The sequence below is a fragment of the Betta splendens genome, chromosome 19 (genome assembly GCF_900634795.4).
Source record: "Betta splendens chromosome 19, fBetSpl5.4, whole genome shotgun sequence".
Classification (NCBI taxonomy): Eukaryota; Metazoa; Chordata; class Actinopteri; order Anabantiformes; family Osphronemidae; genus Betta; species Betta splendens.
Genome location: NC_040898.2, coordinates 13,747,970 through 13,768,999, shown reverse-complemented (window position 1 = coordinate 13,768,999; position 21,030 = coordinate 13,747,970). Strand labels below are relative to the sequence as shown.

Sequence of the window (21,030 nt, the reverse complement as noted above, 5' to 3'; positions counted from 1 at the left end):
GACTACATTTCCCCAAAGCTATAAACTCCCGACATGCAACCGGGGCAGTGACGTCACATACACACGGCAACGTAGTCCCCGCACGTAGCTTTCATTCAAGCAGCATTTGAATAAGGAAGATGGCGGCTGCAGCGGTGGTTGAATTTCAGAGAGCCCAGTCTCTCATTAGCACGGACAGCAACGCATCTATTGATATTCTCCATTCAATAGGTATGTGTTCAGCTCGCTTACTAAGATAAGCAGAGTTCCCTGATTGCTCTGGCTTTATCACAGTCCGTAGGCTAGCGTGTTAGCCAGTGCCGTTGACTAGCAAGAGCCGGTGCTGACTCACTGTTGAACGGTGCTTAGTGGTAAGTGATAGTGGATGCTAGCAGGTTAGCAACTTAGCAGTTGTGCTAGTTGCAGGCCTGGTCGTGATATATATTACGAATATAACCACAAATTCAATGTCATTATTCGAGTTGTCAAGTTTTCCGATTGTAGTTTAATAACTACATTTCACAGCTTACCACATTTAGCTTCACGTTTTATTTCTACATAGCCTGAATATTTATGTGGCTCGCGTCATTAGCTTGTTGTCAAAAGCCTGTTAACATGTACTGCCAACACAGTAAAAGGCAGCTTTTACTAGTTGTAAATTACTACTAACTTAAGTATCATTGGCGTATTAGTAGGCTATTGGTAAATGTTTATCTGGCGTGATTTTGTTTACACACACGAGAAAATGAAAATTGCAATAGAGTTAACGGATCATACGTTCTCCTTAGAGAGAACGCTGTCCTCAATTTGCCTCGTCACCCCAGCCCTCTAGCTGTCTGGCAACTAGTCTCTGTTGTTTTGACAACATACAGTGGAAATCTGTGTAAAGGCTGAACATGATTAGCATACTAATTAAATGTTGATTTAAATTTGATTTACAGTGAGGAGAGATGTCCAGGAGAATGATGAGGAAGCTGTCAGGGTTAAGGAACAGAGCATCCTGGAGCTGGGTACACTCCTGGCTAAGACAGGACAAGCCGCAGGTACTGATTAAACGTTTGGTGTTTTAATTTCTTTCAAGTAAAACATTTCATTCTGTATTTTAACATTTGTGTTTTGTTGCTTTCTCCAGAACTAGGGGGTCTGTTAAAATTTGTCAGGCCTTTCCTGATTTCAATTAGTAAGGCCAAGGCAGCTCGTCTGGTCCGCTCTCTGCTGGACCTGTTCCTTGACATGGAGGCTGCGACAGGGCAGGAGGTAGAACTGTGTCTTGAGTGCATTGAGTGGGCTAAGGCAGAGAAGAGGACCTTCCTACGACAAGCTCTTGAAGTAAGGTTATAGGTTAAAAAGTTGGGAATCTCACACCTCATTGCTAATGAGTAACAGAATAATTACAATACTTCTTTTAGTATAGTCTTTTCTACAGGTGAAACAGCTTTCATTGGCATCATGTAATTGATTGTTTCAACCACAATGGTGAGGGCAGGAGCAAATTCAACATGTTTATGGGGTGGAGGATACTGTGATTTCAGTGTAGTACAACATTTTGGTGGACGTACACATGCAATGTAAACATAAGATGCTTATGCACTTGCTATACATTGCTATTTCTGACATCACTCCGTAGAAGCCAAAATAGGCTTAGTGGACACACAACTGTCAACAGGTTTGTCTTCAGTGTCAGAAATACCTGCAGCTTTTGGCTGCATTACAAAATCCAGGATTAACAAGAAACTGTGGTTGCGTTCTGAATGAAAAGTAAAGGGAAAATTAACAGTGGATTGAAGCAAAAGTCGTCATGTACTTAAAGAAGTCCACCTTTAAAAGCTCTTTTAATAACTTTCCACAACTCTGAATGTACTCAAAATATGTTCTTTATTTTTATTTCCGTATATAATCCCTTAGACTACAGGTTACAGATTTATACTGCTGCTCTATGCATGGCTAACATCACAATCTTTTCTTTCAGGCAAGACTCATCTCACTCTATTTTGACACCAAAAGGTACCAAGAGGCCTTGGCACTTGGTATGTTGTTGTTGTTGTTAATATTGATATCAATATTGGGTACATTACAGATAGACAAACAGTAATATTTGCTATTCACGTTACCTTTTCCTTAGGTTCGCAGCTGCTTCAGGAGCTCAAAAAGATGGACGATAAGGCTCTTCTTGTAGAAGTTCAGCTGCTTGAAAGTAAGACGTACCACGCTCTCAGCAACCTGCCCAAGGCCCGTGCTGCCCTCACTTCAGCCAGGACCACCGCTAATGCCATTTATTGTCCTCCAAAGCTCCAGGCAGCTCTGGACTTACAGTCAGGTAGTTTTCTTTCTGTGTGTTTCTATTGTATGGATTAGAAAAAAGACTAACTTGAACATCAGACATAATGTATCAATATAAACTACCCCCGGTGCTTATTATACAAAGAAGTTAATAGCTAATTATATGCCAGTCACAGTGTGAATTATGCTGCTTGTATTATAGGTATGACAGATAGAGTAAATCTTGGTCAGCTGGACATTATCCAGTACATGTGACTTGCCGGTGGCTACAAATAAACACAAAATTCCACCCAGCGAGCATTACAGACACTTTAAGGGGTATAAATCAAATCTTAGTGCAGTACTTTTTGGTTGTTGGCGAAAAAACTTTCTGTTTTCTCTTCAGAGACCCAGTTTAGTCACACAATTTATACTTAACGATGTTTGAGGAAGAGCTGGGAGGCATGATAATATCATCCTTAGTCACTTCTCAGTTTACTGCTGGGGGGGGGGAGATCATTTATGACTGATACTTCCTTTGTTTCACATTAAGTTTAAATATTCCATATTCCAACAGTGAAAATCTGAAAATATGGGATTAATTAATTTATTTGAATTATAATACATGTACTGCAGACTTCGTTTTTAGCCCTGCAAGATGGTAACTGTTGTACATAATGTTGCAGGAATCATCCATGCAGCAGAGGAGAAGGACTGGAAGACAGCTTACTCCTATTTCTTTGAGGCCTTTGAGGGCTACGACTCCATCGACAGCCCAAAAGCCATTACAGCACTCAAATACATGCTTCTGTGTAAAATAGTTCTCAACTTGTGAGTAATGTTGAAGACATGCCAGAAGCACAATATCATTTAACTGAAGTCTGAGTACAGAATTCAAATATCTCCTCTATCTATTTCTTCTCATTCAGACCAGAGGAGGTACAAGCATTGATCAGTGGCAAACTGGCCCTGCGATACGCCGGCCGACAGGCAAGTGCTAACATCAATCTTTGTATTTTTCTTCAGCATTGGGGCTGCTACACAAAAAATCTGATTAAACATGAATCCTATTTGATGATGCAAACTATGTTAAAAAATGAAGTAAGAGCTGCTATTTGTTGCCTGACTGCTTCCAGTAGCTCATGCTTTGTTTTTCTGGACCAAGTTTTATAGTTTTTGAAGTATTGATCATTCTGAAAGAACATTACCATCTGTTTACATTATAGACGATTATGTGTTGTGCAGCTGATTGCGTTTGTAGAATAACACTGAAATGATTTTGTCTTGTATCTGTTCAGACAGACGCACTGAAATGTGTTGCCCAGGCGAGTAAGAACCGGTCATTAGCAGACTTTGAAAAGGTAAGAATCCAGCCAAACGCTAAAAGGGCGATGCCGTTTTTCATTAATTTTTCAATATGTCGTGCAGTTTTCTGAGCTTCTGCTCGCATTTCCTCCAAGTTCAAGTTTTAGAAGTCCTATTTCTACATTTTCAGGCCCTGAGAGAGTACAGAGCAGAACTGAGGGACGATCCAATTATCAACACTCACCTGGCAAAGCTGTACGACAATCTGCTGGAACAAAACCTCATCCGAGTAATTGAGCCCTTCTCCAGAGTACAGGTAAGAATCTGCTAGACGTTACCATATTCCATATAGTGTTTATTCATATCATTCGTTATAGTCTTATTGTTTTTCATTATCAAATATGGACTTTATTTGATTTGTCTCTTATTCTGTTTTCAGATAGAACACATATCAGGTTTAATCAAGCTCTCAAAGGTCATTATCCAGTTATACTTTGCCTATAAACACATTATGTGCATTTTAAAGTGATTGTTATATTAATCTTTTAATTCTTTTATAGGGTGATGTTGAGCGCAAATTATCACAGATGATTCTGGACAAAAAGTTTCACGGTAATGTGCTGCTTGAAACAAATATGACCTTTATGTATGTTACATGTAGCGCAAGTTGTAACATTTTATGACACTGCTTCAGGAATTCTCGACCAAGGTGAAGGCGTCTTGATCATATTTGAGGAGCCCCCAGTGGACAAAACATACGAGGCAGCCTTGGAAACTATTCAGAACATGAGCAAAGTTGTGGATTCACTTTACAACAAAGCCAAGAAGTTGACATAGGTAAAACATTTCTACAAGAGAAGAGGTTTTTTTTTTAATGCTCCTCGAGTCTTTCTAAAATAAAGGTTTTTCTTTACACCTCTCTTCCTCAGAGCTGCTTGCCATTGCACTGCGATGGAGGAACTGTGTGTGTTTGACCAGCGTGTGTAAGATTTTAAAATTGGGACAAGGGAGAGCAACAAGAGTCCCACAAACGGCAACAAACAGGATTCCCCCATCAGACTCCCTCTCCTCTCCTTCAGTGGACAGTTTCATCACTTGTCATGTTCTTCTTTTTTTTTTCCTTTTATTTTGGTATCTCTTCAGGATTCTGTATAACACTCAAGCGGCCAAACTAGGCCATCAGGGAATATTGTACAACCACAATAAAAAGATTAAAAAGGTTTAAGAATACATATATGTTTATATCTGCTACAAGGTTGGGCTTACCAAGCCTTAGGCTCCACTGCAACCTCAAAGGTGCAACATTGACCTCTGCAGCCTCGGACTGTGCTACTAGTTGTGGATGCAAACTTGAGGCTCCTTCCTTTTTGTCCATATCTTTCAAAAGCACACTGTTCAGTTTTTGGAAGGTTGGCATACTTCTTTTTTCAGTTTTTATTTTTTCTCCCTCACCATATCAATGCCAACAATATGTCCCCACTGTATTTCAGATATGTGTTAAATTCAAATTATTTGTTTTGTGTTTGTTAAAAAACAAAATCAGTTGGTTGCCACATATCTGCCCCTTCTGCTAATCTGAGTTTATAGAACAGACAGGATGCCATTTCACCACTGGTGCCACTGTTTCAGCGCTCCGTTTTGCCTCAGTGTTTGGATGCAACCTGAAATCCAAGGGCAGAGGTGGAGATTGCCTCTGAGCATCTGCGAGTCGTCCCTGAGTGAGCAATTCTCCATTGTTAGTTCCTAGCACTAGTGTGGTATGCTAGTAACCAAACAATTTGTATGGTTTTGATTTGGATTTTTTTTTCTTATAAATACATTTTCAAAATAAATATTTTGTATTTTAAGGATTGTGTCTTGCTCGTGTCTCTGCTGCTATACTGGCCTTTCAAAGCATTCTCTCATCAAAGGGCATTAAATCAGTCTGACAGTTTGAGATTGTCTGTCATCTTCATTTTTGTTCGACCAAACTGACAAAAGAAAAACATGTTTATCAATAAAATTAATTCACACAAGTATCTGTTGATCCTGAACGAGTGCTGTTCTGATGCCTCATGTTTTTGACATTATGCTTCGACAAGTGTGACGAATTGTGTCAGCGTAAATTGGGCTGTCATGTTCAAGATGAGCATCATATATATAATCATATAGCATTTATATCAATTTTACCTTTGTGTTTTATACACATACAGCTTTTTTATTTTTTTAGCATCATAAATTTAGTCACACCGAGAATAACTAATACACCAGCGTATATCTCGCCTCTGCGTGCCTTTGTCCCGCTCCCACCTACAAAGTGTCGCATCGCGTGCGTGATGACGTCACGCCAGACGTTCCACCTCGCGTCAGTCTCATTTCTGCAGTCCTGATGTCAACGGATCGTTAATGCTGATTTTCACTTGAAAGACTGAAAAAAATACAAAGATGGCTGCTCGGGTGAGTTTAAGTTAGTGTATATTAGAACTTAATCTCAATCATATTGAGTACGGAACAGTAAGAGTACTTAAACTAGCGTCTGCTTAAAGAGCCGGGAGGTTTAGTGAGACTAAAAGTGAGCCAGCGCAGCAGTAGCCTGTGGGCGGAGCCTACAGCCCGGAAGTGTAACGGTGGATCTTATGACTTCTGTTGCTAGCATGTAGCACTTTTACTAGCCTGCTCTTATTATGTTCATATATTCAATTGTTTAACAGAGTAGTCGACCTGTCACCATTGCAATTTTTAACAGACTAACATGGTTTTCCCAAAGTCTTCAAACAGAGCCACAACTTTTAAAATGATACATTTAGACTGGAATAAAGGAAGTGTAGTGAACTTTGAATGTTAAGGAGGAAGAGACTTTACAAATACACACAGTTGTCAGTTTGTTAGGTACAGCTGCATCCAAATCACAGTTTAGCTCTAGCACTAAAATTTACTACTAGCCATGACGTCAAAAAGGTCCCCTGGAGTCAAAAAACAGATCCTAGTTTATTAATCAACACAAATATGAGAGCTGTGCTAAAACACATTAATCATTGAAAGGTTCAACAAGGTTGTACAGTTATCGGATCACTGTGTAAAGCAGGAGTATCAAACCCTGCCACTCTTTTCCTGGTTTTCCTACTCTCTCTGCCCCAGCTCCTACTGATTACTTGATCAGGTGTGATCAGTCAATCAACAGCTGCTGACACACCTGGTCGAGGTAATGGGCAGGGAGAGTTAGAAACCTGTCCTTAAATGGACCAGTGTCGGATCTTAATCAGGGTTGTGCACGCTGTTGTCAAAGTTATTCCTCCTAAACCACTCTTTTACGATATGGGCAACAATGTCAATCCTGTATGGCAATCTATTGTCATACTGTCATTGCATTAGGAAATAAAACAAAATGTTGTTGCAATAGTGGGCTGACCTCACTGTGGCTGTACTGGTTAAGTGTCTGAGCTTGTTCACATTGTTGCTTTCCACACTTCCTGATTTCATCACAAATACTATTTATGCAAATTGTATTTGCAGCTGTCAAGTTTGTAGATTTTTTCTTTGTGAAGAATTTTACAGTTTTGTGTCTATGTCTGAGAGGTAGAATCAGTGTAGAGGCGTCTCCATGGTAACACGTATGCTGAGATGGTTTGTGTGGGAGTGATGTTGCTGGTGGGAGTGAGATAATGCCTCATTAGCGATGACCTACAGTCTACTCCTGTGTGGCTGTGCAACAGTGTGAAGATCAATGTGAAAAGGCTGTTAACACGTCCCAGTAATGGCTTGTGTATGATTTTAAAAGCGTAACATCCATGTCAAACAGGATCCACAATAGCTGCAAAGAAAGAAAGAGTTTAGATATTCATTATTAGATTTGTCTTCCCACCATGAGGCAGTAATATTTGATATTTAAATTTTTTTGTCAAGTCAATATTACAAACATTCAAATTAGAAAATAACTAAACGAGTACAAATTATCGTAGTGTAACAATTCATAGGTTCTACTTCCTGACATTTTTTGTGATCTCTTTTCAGATTATGCAAGCAGCAAAATGCCCGACAGATGAACTGTCCTTGACCAACTGTGTCGTCATCAATGAGAAGGAGCAACACTTTGAAGAGTGAGTGGGATTTTCTCACTACAGTTGGTTTCATACCAGACGCCTCAGCAGCTGTGTCTCACATTAACCTACGTCAGCACGCTGACGAGTGGGATTCACTTGTGTCCACACATGATCTCCCACACACAGGTTTTTTCTTTATTCTGTTTGTTTTTTTAAATTTTATCTATCACATAGTAAATGCTTCTCTGTCTTCTTTTGATGTCATAGTTAATCCTTGACTCATGCTTCAGTCCAGACAGTCTTTTAAAATTCAAGTGCATTGCGAAATCCCATGTGCATAAAATACTTAGTTTCATAAAACTACTTTTGTGTCCTTCTTTAATGCAGACACGTGACGGTGCGAATTTCAACCCACAAATACGTTTTCACCTTGAAGAGACATCCCAGCGTTAACCTTGGGACCATCGGTTTCAGTCTACCACAGGTACAGTAGGCTTCAGTGTTTAAGTTGTGTTGTTGTAATGTTGTCAGTAATCCCACTGATGCGGCTAATAATTATAATTATTATTATTTCCTAGTAGCTGATTTAACAATAAGTAATTAACATTTACCATTTTTTAGTTTATCACTGGTGACCCCTTGTGTTGAAGGAAGCAAACTACTGTCTACAAGCATTGTTTTTTGTATAATGTGAGAGCAGAAGCTCCTTGGGTCCATGCGTTTGTCAATGCTGTCCTATGCGTTAGACTGTGTGCTCTTTGCACGGACCTCCAGTTGTCTCAATCTGTCTGTTACTGCTTTTTCCCCTTTGCCGTGCCTGTCTCTGCCCGCTCTTCCATCTGTACTCCTTACAGCCGCAGCACACAGGTACTACTGTAACATCCTCAGGATGGTCTTATTTCACTACAAGAACAACAACTGACTGATTGATGTTTGACAGAATTAGCTTCAACCTTAAACACTTATGTATGAATTTACTGTGAAGTTGTGAAATAAGGCCGTGTTGCAGAGGATTGTTGCACTGATGTCTATGTGAAACATGTCGTCTGTACTGTGTAGCTTTCAGGTGTCAAATAGCTTTGTTTGTAACCTGTTTCCTGCTTTTTACTGCAATAACCTGTCCTCATACAGGACATGATCGATGGGGCTAAATGATTTTCCTTTTTTTCCATTTTTTTTAGAGAAAATGGGCAGTTCTGTCGATTGGACAAGAGGTGGAAGGTAAGATTCACACGCATTACACAATTCTGGTTGAATTTATTAATTGTTCCTGTGTGCTGACCAAATTCAACTACAGACAGATAGAATTAAAAGCATTTCAAGGCAGTGGTTCTACAGAGCAGGACAGCTGTGGAATGAGGCGCATCATAACTAAAAATGAACACAAAGATCAACCAGCATTTTCCGCTATAAAGAAAAGTTAGTGCATGTTAACTTCTTAATGCGCATTCATGGCTGCACTCAACAATAACCTCTTATTGCTGGAGAGGCCTCCGCCTCCACCATCTACAGTAGCAGCCTCTTCTCCCACTGAGTCTTGGCTGGCTTGTATTTCATCCTTTTGTCATTACTGCCATGAAGTTGTGTTTTGGAGTGGCTGGCTGGCTCTCTGTCTCATCCTTGAATTCTTTCTGTGTGACAGGCACCACTCCACAGGAGAAATATAATCATCTATCACTTCAGACTTCCAGACTCTGAAGGTTTTATGCAACTTGCATATAAGTGACTTGAAAGGCTGCAGTGTTAGATGGCACTCTGCTGACGTCTGATTAGTAATTATATGTGAGGATGAGGTGGCGCTATTGTTTAGCTGTCGTGAGGTTGTGGAGGGAACATGTTTTGCCCAGCAGCAAGACAGTCAGCATAACAGCGTGTCACCGCACATACAGTACATGTCTGAGAGCCTGGTCAGACAGGCAGGACCCATTCTTTGATATTAAAGCATTTCTCTTGCCCTCAGGCTAAAGTGATGTTGAGAATGATGGGTGCTATTATGATGCTGTCTGCATATGAGGAGTAAAAAGCAAGAATGAAAATATAATCCTCGACTCAGAAAATGAACGGATAAAGCCGCATTCTTCTTACACGCTATTTACTTCACCAAACGATTTAATGACTCATCTAATGTTTCCCAACCAACAAAAATCCATAATTGTTATTTTTACACTGTTATAGCAGTATTTTTCATAATTACCTGACTCCAGTGAAAATATTAGCACCATCTGGCAGTGGCTGCTTATAGCACACCATGCTTCCAAAAAAAAAAATAAAAGAAAAATAATTTTCCCACTTTAAGGGAATGGGGCAATTACTGCATTTTATTGAAATGTCTCCCTGTGAAAATGCACTCGAGCTGAGACCCTGCTGATAGTCGATGTCTAATTGGACATTAACAGAGCAGACATTTCAATAATTCTGTAATATTGAGTTGTCACGTTGTTTTCTACAAACTAACCACCTATGTCTTTCTCACCTGTAGTAACAAGTTATAAATTCGACAAGTCCAGACAGTGTATAAGCACCATGATGGTGGACATAGACTTTCTGCAGAAGAAGAATGCAGACAGTAACACGTACGACTCCGATAAGATGGCCATCGAGTTCATCCTGCACTTCAACAATCAGGCCTTCAGCTGCGGCCAGCAGGTGCCTGGACCTTTGTCAGATCTGCTGCATTATTAGCTGTGGAGTTTTACTCATTTATATTTTAAAACTCTGCTTGTTAACTTTTCTTGCATTTTTAAGGAGAAAGGAATATGCTCCCTGTCATCATCTTTTATTTTTTTTCATAGTTGGTTTTTAGTTTCTCCGATAAGCTGTTTAACGTAAAAATAAAGGACATGGAGGCTATGGACCCCAGTATCCTGAAGGCCGGACAGGCATCTGGCAAGAAGCCGAAGGTAAATAATGTCATGTGTCCAACTTTACCATCTGTGGTGTGTGTAAATAATAAGTGGCCGCTTTTTCTGAAGTGTTGAGTCTTGCAACTTGTTTTTTACATTAGATTTATAAATAAACATGAACATAACTACTGATTATCCTGTGACCAAAACAGTGTTTGTCTTGCCTCAGGTTGAGATCGGTTTGTTGTTGGCAAACAGTCAAGTGATTTTTGAGAAGTCACCGGACTCGTCCATGACCCTGGTTGGTGAGTGTCAGCAACACAGGTCTTGTCCGGTTTGTTGTGTGCATTCTGTATAGAACCACAAGGGGGCACACTTGACACATTTTGGATGACTTGCTGTCTCTTTACATACTTTTCTAGCATGATGTTGTTTTAATATAGAGTTTATATCTTATATATACCCCCCTACGGCTTTTTTTAAATGTCTCACGATCTGAAGCTCAGAGGCCATATTATAAATTGCTTATCTCATGTCAAAGCATTTCTATCTCCTTATATGATCGTGTCTTATCGTATCTCACCATCACTATCATCAGCACATCAGCATTATTGTGGATCCAAAGCTACCTTTCTTACCCCATCACCTCATCTCGCCTTTTCAAGGAAATGTACAAAACTGCAGGTGTTCAGATAGAATCTGTTAGACGTAGTTGCTTGGTTACCTATATCTTTGGGATTGTGATTTCAGCTTCTTTTTTTTTAAAATTAAGTTTTTGTTCACGTTTTTGCCTTGCAGGGAAAGCCAAGACTCGAGGGTCTCGTCAGTCCATCATCAGCCCTGACTGGAACTTTGAGAAGATGGGCATTGGCGGCCTTGACAAAGAGTTTTCAGACATCTTCCGTAGAGCCTTTGCCTCCCGGGTCTTCCCTCCAGACATAGTGGAACAGATGGGTGAGTTTCAGCTTCGCTTATCCATTTGTCTATGCCTGATCCTCCACCTTTTCTATTATCTGGCTGCAACACTCAACCTGATTTTATAAGTGTGTGGAGATTTTCATTCTCGCACGTCCATGACTTCAGTAAAAGAACATACTCACACACAAAACTTGTTAGGGAGGTTCATATTACCTGTCGCCTAGTAAATTCACATTTGTCAAGTATTGTTCACCTCGTGATCCTTAAATCAACACTCATTAATAGATATTTGACATTTGTCAGGTGACAATAATGATCCACTTTTCAAAGGGCAGCGGTTCATTGTAATGAAAGTCATGAGGTAGTCTTTGAGTTATGCACAAACCCTTCTCCTCCCACATGCACACAATCACAGTGGTCCCAATCCTTGCTCCCAGATCTAGACGTCTTGTGAAAACCTGTTGTCAGGAAATGTGAGCTTGACAAAAGCACACAAACTCAAATCTAGAACAAAATGCTCAGAGCCTGTGGCCGTGTCCAGCAGTGTGTGAGCTGACCTTTAGCCGCGAGGTTGTGGACAGCGGTGGGCCTTTGGCTGTGGCCAGCTGGCGGCTTAATGAGATGGCGTGTCCTGATAGCGCGTCCAGCTAAAGGTAAAGCTTTAATTGGCAGGCGTGGGGAGCAGGGAGTCCAGGTGTGGACTGGGAGCTGGTGTCCAGGTTTAAAGGTTTCACCTCATCTCCCCTTTGCTCCCAGGGAGGTGAGGCAGCTACAAACTCCAGTGCTTTCTCTTCCAAACCACAACACGGTCATCAATTTTGGCCCTCCCCTCTCCCTCCACCTCCACCTCCGCCTGTCATCCTGGCTCCTGACTGCTTTTCCTTCAGCAGGCCCAAATGGCAGCTCAGATGGTTATCAGGGGCCTCTCGGTTAGTCTGAGCTAAATGTCATTAAGCAGGTGCAAAAGTCAATTAAAAGAGCCATGATGTGAACCAGATTTAGTGGAGCCCTTGCAGTATTGATGTTTTTGAAGATGTTCTCCAAAAACTGTGGCTTTTTTTAGCCCTGGTGTTCTTTTGCCAATAAATGCATGGTGATACATTAGTCTAGGCCTCTTTCTTTCACCAAAAATGGTATAATCCCCCCAACAACAGCAATATTTATTTTATCAGACAGTTTGAAATGAGTGTGAGATGCGCAGATCTAGACCTTTGACATCAGTTCCTTATTCCTGCCTCTCTGCGTGTCTCCAGGCTGTAAGCATGTAAAGGGAATCCTGCTGTACGGACCCCCAGGCTGTGGTAAAACCCTGATGGCGCGGCAGATTGGCAAGATGCTCAAGGCCCGCGAGCCGAAGATCGTCAACGGTCCCGAGATCCTCAACAAGTACGTCGGAGAATCTGAGGCCAACATCAGGAAGTTGTTTGCAGATGCTGAGGACGAACAGAAGAGGGTGAGGTTTATTATGAGCTACTGTATCGTATCAGACTATATAACATTCATAAGTAGATGATGTTTTATGAAGCAAGATACCAAAGCAGAGCAAACATAAAAACTCCACGTGCTTCTAAAAGTAATTAATCATAGCTTACAGATAAATGACCTCTGAGCAGCTTCCCTCACGTCACATAAAAATGGCATGTTTGTTTAAAGCGAGATCTCATTGGGGGCATTTTGCAATTATCCCCGTGAAACACAGATAAGGACTGCAATTATCCAAACAGACCAAAGCTAATTTCTCCAGGAGTGGAGAGATCTGCCCTTTACTCAGGCATGGCTGTAATAACTTGGTAAAGTTCTGGCGTGTTTGTGTGTGTGGGGGGACGAGGTGGTTGATGATGGTTGGTTTGGACAGTGAGGCCTCACTCCTCACCACCTAATGAGGGGCTAGGCTGTGTCTGACCTCCTACTGGCCCTCCCCACACACACACACCATTCAGTGTGTAATAAGCACAGCTCCACACCTGCTTTAAATGCTACGTCTGAGACTGACAGGTCTAGAGATGGAGGGATAACCCCCCATCCTGGTGCTCCGCAATGTTTCCATCTGTCTCTGTGTCGAGGGTCAGTGCTGATGTGCTCAATATGAGAAAACATAGTTGATTAGGTCTTTTATCTTTTCCCTATTTGACAAAATAAAACTGATGAAGGATTTATTTACTTCTGATAATCTGGTGCTGCTGCATTTAAGGAGGGAGGGGGTTCATTTTAAATTCTGCAGCGTTGCAGTGTATATCATTAGATGTCTTGTACTGCAAACTTTTAATAACTTACTGTAATGTTTGTTCATCAGCTCGGTCCCAACAGCGGCCTTCACATCATCATATTTGATGAGATTGACGCCATCTGTAAGCAGCGTGGCAGCATGGCAGGCAGCACAGGCGTCCACGACACCGTCGTCAACCAGCTGCTGTCCAAGATCGATGGCGTGGAGCAGCTGAACAACATCCTGGTCATAGGTGCAAACATGCATACAGAAACGCGCCCTCTCTCCGGTTTACGCAGAGAAATGACGCCCAATGGATCATAGACTCCCAACATCTGCGCTCTATCTCATCTGCTTCCCCTCCTTTTTGCTATCTGTCCATCTGTTCCTCCCTCAGGTATGACCAACAGACCTGACCTGATAGATGAGGCTTTGTTAAGGCCCGGAAGACTGGAGGTGAAGATGGAGATTGGTAAGAGAAGAGAAGCTGCACGCATATAAGGTTTCACACAAGTGTAAACTCCACGTGTGCATTAGATGAAAAGAATGAAAAGTGAATTCAAATGTGCCTCATCACATAAAGTCACAGTAAACGCCTTTGTTTTCTTTTTCTACTATCAGGGTTACCAGATGAAAAGGGTCGCATTCAGATCCTCAACATTCACACGGCGAGGATGCGTCAGAATGAGCTGCTGGCCACTGACGTAGACATTGAGGAGCTGGCTGTGGAGACAAAGAACTACAGTGGTGCCGAACTGGAAGGCCTCGTCAGGGCTGCACAGTCCACCGCTATGAACAGACATATTAAGGTCAGGACATTTTACCGGTCTGTCACTTATCTGCCTTTCACATTTGAATGTGTAGTGGACTTCAGCATCTTCATAAACCGACTTGTGTCAGCACTACCTACACAAACACGCACCTTAAGATCTAAAATCTGTAGGCCACACACTGGGTGACATGATGCATTACTGTGCGTGGTGCCAGTTTAACAACCACCCAGGTGAAGAAGGATGGCTGCAGAACCCAGATGTGTGCTCCCTCACTTACAGCAAGTGTTTTATCAGGTGCACAGACCCAAATCTGTATGAGCCAGTGGGACACGCCGACAAGGCGAAGTCCTCATCTGTTAAATGTTCTGCCCCCACAGACGCACGGAGCAGCAGATATTGGAGGGTGATGATTAATGACAGACAAGGGCCTTACACATGTCTGACGGCCGTGACGTTTTTTCTTTACTCCTCTGAGCACTTATTCTTCTCTCTGTCTGACCTTTCTGCTCTGAGGGAGCACATTGTCTCCTGTCTCATTGTGCCATCTAAGTGTGCAATACTTCATGATGGATTTAACTAGCAAGGGCATGGAGTTCACGCTGTGATAAAAATACTGAATTATTTGCTGTCTCTCAACTTTTTTTGTGTGTGTGTGCGTGTGTTCTAGGCTAGTAACACAGTGGAGGTAAACATTGAGACTGCCGAGAAGCTGCAGGTCAGCAGGCTGGATTTCATGGCCTCACTGAGTAACGACATCAAACCTGTAAGTCGCTACAAAACTGCATATCACACGCTGCATCAAGTAGAGCTACATAGTTAACAGACCACACGAGTATGATTTCAAAAGGTTTATTTTTCTATCCCACATTCACATGGACCTGACTCACTGTTTTCCGTTGCTTCCTCCTTCCTCTCCAGGCCTTTGGAACCAACCAGGAGGACTATGCCAGCTACATAATGAATGGCATCATTCGGTGGGGTGACCCCGTGTCGGCGGTCCTGCAGGACGGGGAGCTTCTGGTGAAGCAGACGAAGGACAGCGACCGCACACCACTGGTCTCTGTGCTTCTGGAGGGTAGGACTCTCACGCATCCCCTCATCTACAGTGACAACGAGGCCATTCTAAACGCTGACCAACGTAATGTAATCCATCTTTACACTCAGGCCCACCCAACAGTGGTAAGACTGCTCTGGCAGCTAAGATCTCTGAAGACTCCCAGTTCCCCTTCATCAAGATCTGCTCCCCCGACAAGATGATCGGACACTCAGAGATTGCCAAATGTCAAGCCATCAAAAAAGTAACCGTGGTCATGTTAGAACCTTAATTTTGAAATACTGAATAAACATAATAGTTTCCAAATCCAGACCAAATTCAGGATTTGTAGTTGTATGTAAAGTTGTTAGGTTTTTTATTATTGTTTTACTCTTAGATATTTGAAGATGCCTACAAGTCCCAGTTGAGCTGCGTGGTTGTGGATGACATTGAACGTTTATTGGGTGAGTGCACTGAATGAGGTAATGCGAATGTGAATTTATACCTAAGTACTAAATAATTGTGCATATATAATTTGTACATTCACCACTGACTAAGAGAAACCTATGTTTCATCAGACTTCGTGCCCATTGGCCCTCGTTTTTCCAACCTGGTCTTACAAGCTTTGCTGGTGCTGCTGAAGAAACCTCCTCCAAAGGTAATGAACTCGGTGGCTCCCTTTGCTTGCTGTGGGCTTGCGAGTCCCTGTGTGGTAGGAAGAGGGCAGCAGATCTTGCAGATGCCAGCGTACGGGCTTGTGAGAAACTGTTGGAGGTCTTTGAATGCGACTGGCATGCGTTAGTGACTGTGTGTGAGTGTGTGGTTATTAGCTAGTGTTGTGGCCCAGGCCTGTTGTGCTCCCAGTGAATGGTGGTGGTGGAGACCCATTTCTCATAGTTCTTTTGGTTGTAGTTGTGTGTGTGTGTGTGTGTTGATAGGTTTGTGAATGAGAGTATAGCTCGCTATATGGATGCATGTGCATGAAAAGTGGCCTGCTGCTGAATGCCTGGCTGCAGTGCTCCTCTGGGGTTGTAAAGCGCTGGGCCCAGCGGGGTGCCTGGGGCCGGGGGAGGCCAGGGGGACACGAAGGAGAATGGGCTCTGTGAGAGAGCCAGGACCTGGCAGCACCACCGCCTGTGTGGCACCTCATCTGCATGCAGCATCTCAACCCCCCACGCCATGGGGGGGCAGCCAGCAGCCATAATCCCCCTGTCTGCTCGCCACTCCTCTGCCTCTCCTCCTTGGTCTTCTTCCCCTGGTCCTTCTCCAGCTCATCGGCTTAGCGCAGCCACAATTCTTTAGCTTCTCTCCTTTCTCCTGCTGCTCATGTTTGTCGTCTCTGCTGTTGTCCTCTGTTGTTCCCTCTGTTGTGCTCTTCTCTCCTCAGTCCTCCTGTCTCTCCCTTCTTCCTCGTTTTTCTCTTTTAATCTGTTTCACTGTGACCTAAAGAAATTCCGAAAATCCCCAAAGCTCACATTTACATCCATAACACATTACAAAGAGGGCATCCTTACTTTGGCAGTAACTCCCTGTAATGGTAACACTTAAGCCCAAGACAGGAAACATTTAAATGAAGTGGCATTGAGTGCTGAAAAAATAGCTCTCTGATGAAAGCTTCACCACTAGGTTATGGAAAAATGGACACACGACCTAAGACGACTCTTCTCACCTGGCACATGATCATTTTAATTTCCTCCCTCGAATTAGAACTGAAACTGCATGATTCAGTTCTGTTCACCTCTTTAACTCAGAGGGGACGGATTCCTGGCCAGAGGTTGTTTCAAGCGATCACATTGTGGTTGGTCTGTGGCGCTTTTTTAAATGTAGATCTTCGGCTGTGACCATTCTGGTCCACTGTTCTCCAGCTTGTTGTAATAGTTATGAGACTCCCCACAACCAGTTTTTATAGCAGTACAGGATTGCATATTGTGTTAGCGTGTGATCATATTATATTTGCGTAAATGGATGAATAAACGCGTAAATTCCCCGCATCTTTCAGGGTCGTAAGCTGCTGATCATTGGCACCACAAGCCGTAAAGATGTCCTCCAGGAGATGGAGATGCTGGATGCTTTCAGCACCACCATCCACATTCCCAACATCTCAGGAGGTGATGAGCTGGTGGAGGCCCTGGAGGTACAGTAATGACACACATGTGTCCAACTTTCCAACTCTGTAATCCACAAATAAGCTTAACACACACACACACACACACACACTTTTCCAAAAGAGTGTGAAGACCTTACCATATAATGTTTCATTACTTAAATACAACTGCAAAACCCACTGTTGCTGTTTAGACTAGGCAGGATTTGACCCCATAATTGACTGAATGAATTTCACACTGTGCCCATTTTAATCCCCATGTTCATGCCGCTTGCTTTCTCTCCGCTCTCCACAGCTGCTGGGCAGTTTCCAGGAGAACGAGCGGGCCAGCATAGCTAGGGCTGTGAAGGGCCAGAGGCTGTCTATTGGCATCAAAAAGCTGCTCATGCTGATTGAAATGGCTGCACAGGTGAGACAGAGATGCGTTATCGGCTTTAGTGTTTAGTCCTGATGCTGGATGCAGGGATGCTAACACTAAAGTTAAACAACATCTAATCTCTGAAGGTCAGCTGTGAGGAGTTCTCTTCACATTTCTAATTTAAAACACACTTTCAAGTTGGCTCAGCCTGGATATTATTGTTCTTCTAATCGTGTGGTCTGAACTCGAGCAGCCACATCTGGCCGTCAGTCTGAGCAAGTCAACAGATTCTGGTGAGCAGGAAATTCGGCACAGTTGTAGTTCACAAACCACTCACCCACGCGTTGAGATCCAGCTGGTGTGAAACCATGTTTTGCGGAGCCCTCCGAGTTCCAGTCACACATTCTGGATCAGAGGGAGGCGACTCATAGGAACAGTCAAACATGCTCCATGGATTGTGTACCTACACTGCACCAGTCGTCACCGGGGCCAACACATGGGGTGTGTTAGACGTGAACATTAAACCACCCACTTCTGGAAATACAAATGAACTCATGTTAGACTGTTGGCTTTCCTTCAACAGCCCACTTGCATGTAAGGACTGTGGTTATGAAGCCTACCTCACATTTAGCCTTTAGAGGTTCTGTGGTTTGGCCTGGAAATAGGCTTTTGCAAAAATGTCTGTTGAGATTTGTGTAATTGTGTATTTGTATTAAGTGAAGCCCTGTAGGGGTCGAGTCAAAGCAGAGACTCACTGAGCAATTATTAATGCATTAATAACTAAGGTAACAAATGTATGTTTGTTTAAGTCGCTTCCGATTCATTCTAACCTGACATTGTTCTCGTTTCATGTCTTTAAATGAAGGTGCTTTGCCAAACAAATGCTTCAGAGGTGGCAACTTATTAAACTCAACACTGTCGCTGAAGGATGAACTTTTATACCCAACACAGACCAGATGTCATGTGTTTTCGTCAGATTGTCTTGGTTTGGTTCGGGTACAAATATTCACTTGGTGTTGGTCTGTCACTGGCGTATTATGATTATAATTTCTTGCCTAAAGCTGAAGTCAGACCAGAATCTGCCTGGTTAAATTTACTTGTGCGGTGTGGCCAAAAGCACAGTGGACTGGAAATAGCGTGAGCGAAGCGGTAAACACAGTGTGGGAGCCAGCGAGGCTAGGAGGCTAACAGCCGTCCACAAATCATCTTTTTTTAAATCCAACACTTGACTGTCACAAACATCTGTCATCGTCCTCGTTTATAATGCAGCTGCAGAACAGCGGAGGCTGGTGCAGTGAACAAGGTCGGCGCTGTGTCTGCCTCATGACATTAGCATCAAAATGCTGGAGAAAAGTTACCAACTGCAGCTTTAAAAGCGCAGTTGATGCTAGTTTGTGAGCGTCCAAACGTGGTGTCAGGCTAAGTGTTCGAATAGTCCAACAGTGTCTTTAAAGTTCTATTTTGTTAAATATATGGACCTATTTAAACACTAATTTATGAATTATTAATAAAACCGGTGGCAGACTTTGAAATTGAAAGCAGATATTGACCAGAATCTGACTCGAGGCTGGTGTTAATTTCTGGTCCTGACTGTGCGTCTGTGGTATGTCGATGAGACGTACAGCCTGTTTGTTGAGGCTGGATGCTGTGTAATTGCTGTGGTATGCACAAATGCAGCCATGTTTTACACACACACACACCATCCAGAGCCTGAAGAAGTATGAAGCTGTGTTTGCAGGGACTTGCAGCAAACAGCCAGCACGCAGACACATGGGTAGTTCCTCCTCAGCCTCCTTCTTTTCCTCTCATTCCTATGTTTCTGGTTCTCGTGTCAGTAGTAGCTAAAGGCAGTTCCAGGCGTACTGTAAGTTACTGCATAGGGTGCCATTAATTTTGCTTCCTCTCCCTCCCCTTCTTTACAGTCGTGTTTGTACAAACCACAGCCTGAACCCCAGGACCTAAATCCATTTGAAACTGCTCTCTTGTTTTAATCTGTGCTGGTTCAAACCTCTCTCCACTGAAGTGTAACACGCCTGTCTTGTAGATGGATCATTCCTTCAGAGTAACCAAGTTCCTGAGTCTACTGAAGGACGAAGGAGCGTAAGTATTCCTTTCCTGTTTCTCACCACTCCTGCTTTGAGCGCGAGGCTCATCTGTGACACTGAACACACTCGCGCCATGCGAGACATTTGTCACTTGTATTGCAGCGAAAGAAATAAAACTTAGTCAGAAGAACTAAATGTTTACATTCTGATTATCTGACCAAGTGTGATTAATAATAGACGTTTCTGTCTATTTTCTTCCTGCAGACTGGGTCCCAAAGCTTCTGTGGTCATCTAGACAGTGGAGCCTCATAGTGAAGGATGCCTCTGGTTCACTGGTAAGAAGATGTGTCTGCGAACTCTTGACAGGAAGCAAATAAAACTACTGTGTGTTTAATTCTGTAATGAGTCCAGCTGTCTGTAGTGAGACTCAGTCACCCAGCTTCTGGTGGGTGACTGCTAATTCATAGTCTTAACAATTTTTAATATTTAGCGGAGGACCTGCAACGACGCGTTTCTCTCTTTAAAGCTGCGAAGCTCAGGACGACAGGCAGCTCTGGGTGACAACAACACAAACTTGAACAACTTCTCGACTTGCACTGAGAGTTGCGCTTGTCAGCGCAGCCTCAGAGACTTATGGTATAGTTAGCGCACTAAAAATAGGTCGACTAGACAGGTGCTCTCCTGTGGCAGCGTGTCTCCCTCGCCTGCCTGTCTCTTCTCACTTTTATTTGTCTCTCTCTTCACTCAGTTGCTGAGGAACGGAAGCCTGGAGGAGAGTGGCAGGAGGAAGCCGGCGAGAGATACTTTCCATCTCTCCCGTCCCTGAAGCTCAGTGCACTTCTGTCTGCACAAGCACAAGCCAAGCAGGCAGCCTCCTCCCCTTCAGCATCTCCACTAACATGAAACAGGAGACGTGTTCGTGGCATCTCTGTGCATTGTGTTGAGATGCCACTAACACATAAACACTAATGTTAGTGTGGAGGCACACATGTAATGAGTTCACTCCAGAGCAGCCTTGTTCTTTGTATGAATAAATTAACTATATCACTAACACTCTTGCAAACTGGGTGTCAGCTGCTTGATGATGAGCTCCTTTGTTTATTGTTTATGGGAAGCAAAATACACCAAGAATTTAGTGGGTAATAAAGTTCAGGATTGGACATTGAGCAGAGTAAATTCTTTGTTGAA

General features: G+C 42.8%; 2 protein-coding genes across 3 annotated transcripts; both read left to right on the top strand.

Annotated features, from left to right (window-relative positions):
* Positions 1–49: 49 nt before the first annotated feature.
* psmd11b (proteasome 26S subunit, non-ATPase 11b) lies at positions 50–5,559 on the top strand. 2 transcript variants are annotated; one of them, XM_029135516.3, is made up of 13 exons: positions 50–210; positions 921–1,022; positions 1,112–1,308; positions 1,949–2,006; positions 2,102–2,296; positions 2,925–3,069; positions 3,168–3,228; positions 3,537–3,599; positions 3,734–3,859; positions 3,983–4,018; positions 4,104–4,155; positions 4,238–4,380; positions 4,473–5,559. In XM_029135516.3, the coding sequence occupies exons 1-12, from the start codon at positions 120–122 to the stop codon at positions 4,378–4,380; spliced, it is 1,269 nt and encodes a 422-aa protein (XP_028991349.1). In that variant the 5' UTR covers positions 50–119; the 3' UTR covers positions 4,473–5,559. The 2 variants fall into 2 exon arrangements, with proteins under 2 accessions (XP_028991349.1, XP_055360373.1); XM_055504398.1 differs by having other exon boundaries at positions 3,168–3,232; positions 3,541–3,599.
* Positions 5,560–5,822: 263 nt separating this feature from the next.
* On the top strand, positions 5,823–21,008 carry LOC114846498 (vesicle-fusing ATPase-like). The gene is made up of 22 exons (XM_029135507.3): positions 5,823–5,979; positions 7,534–7,619; positions 7,950–8,046; positions 8,744–8,783; positions 10,042–10,208; positions 10,355–10,462; positions 10,635–10,710; positions 11,204–11,359; positions 12,577–12,776; positions 13,617–13,782; positions 13,927–14,001; positions 14,151–14,338; positions 14,970–15,065; positions 15,221–15,377; positions 15,467–15,600; positions 15,733–15,799; positions 15,914–15,993; positions 17,335–17,469; positions 17,735–17,848; positions 19,842–19,897; positions 20,107–20,177; positions 20,591–21,008. The coding sequence occupies exons 1-21, from the start codon at positions 5,968–5,970 to the stop codon at positions 20,135–20,137; spliced, it is 2,241 nt and encodes a 746-aa protein (XP_028991340.1). The 5' UTR covers positions 5,823–5,967; the 3' UTR covers positions 20,138–20,177; positions 20,591–21,008.
* Positions 21,009–21,030: the final 22 nt, after the last annotated feature.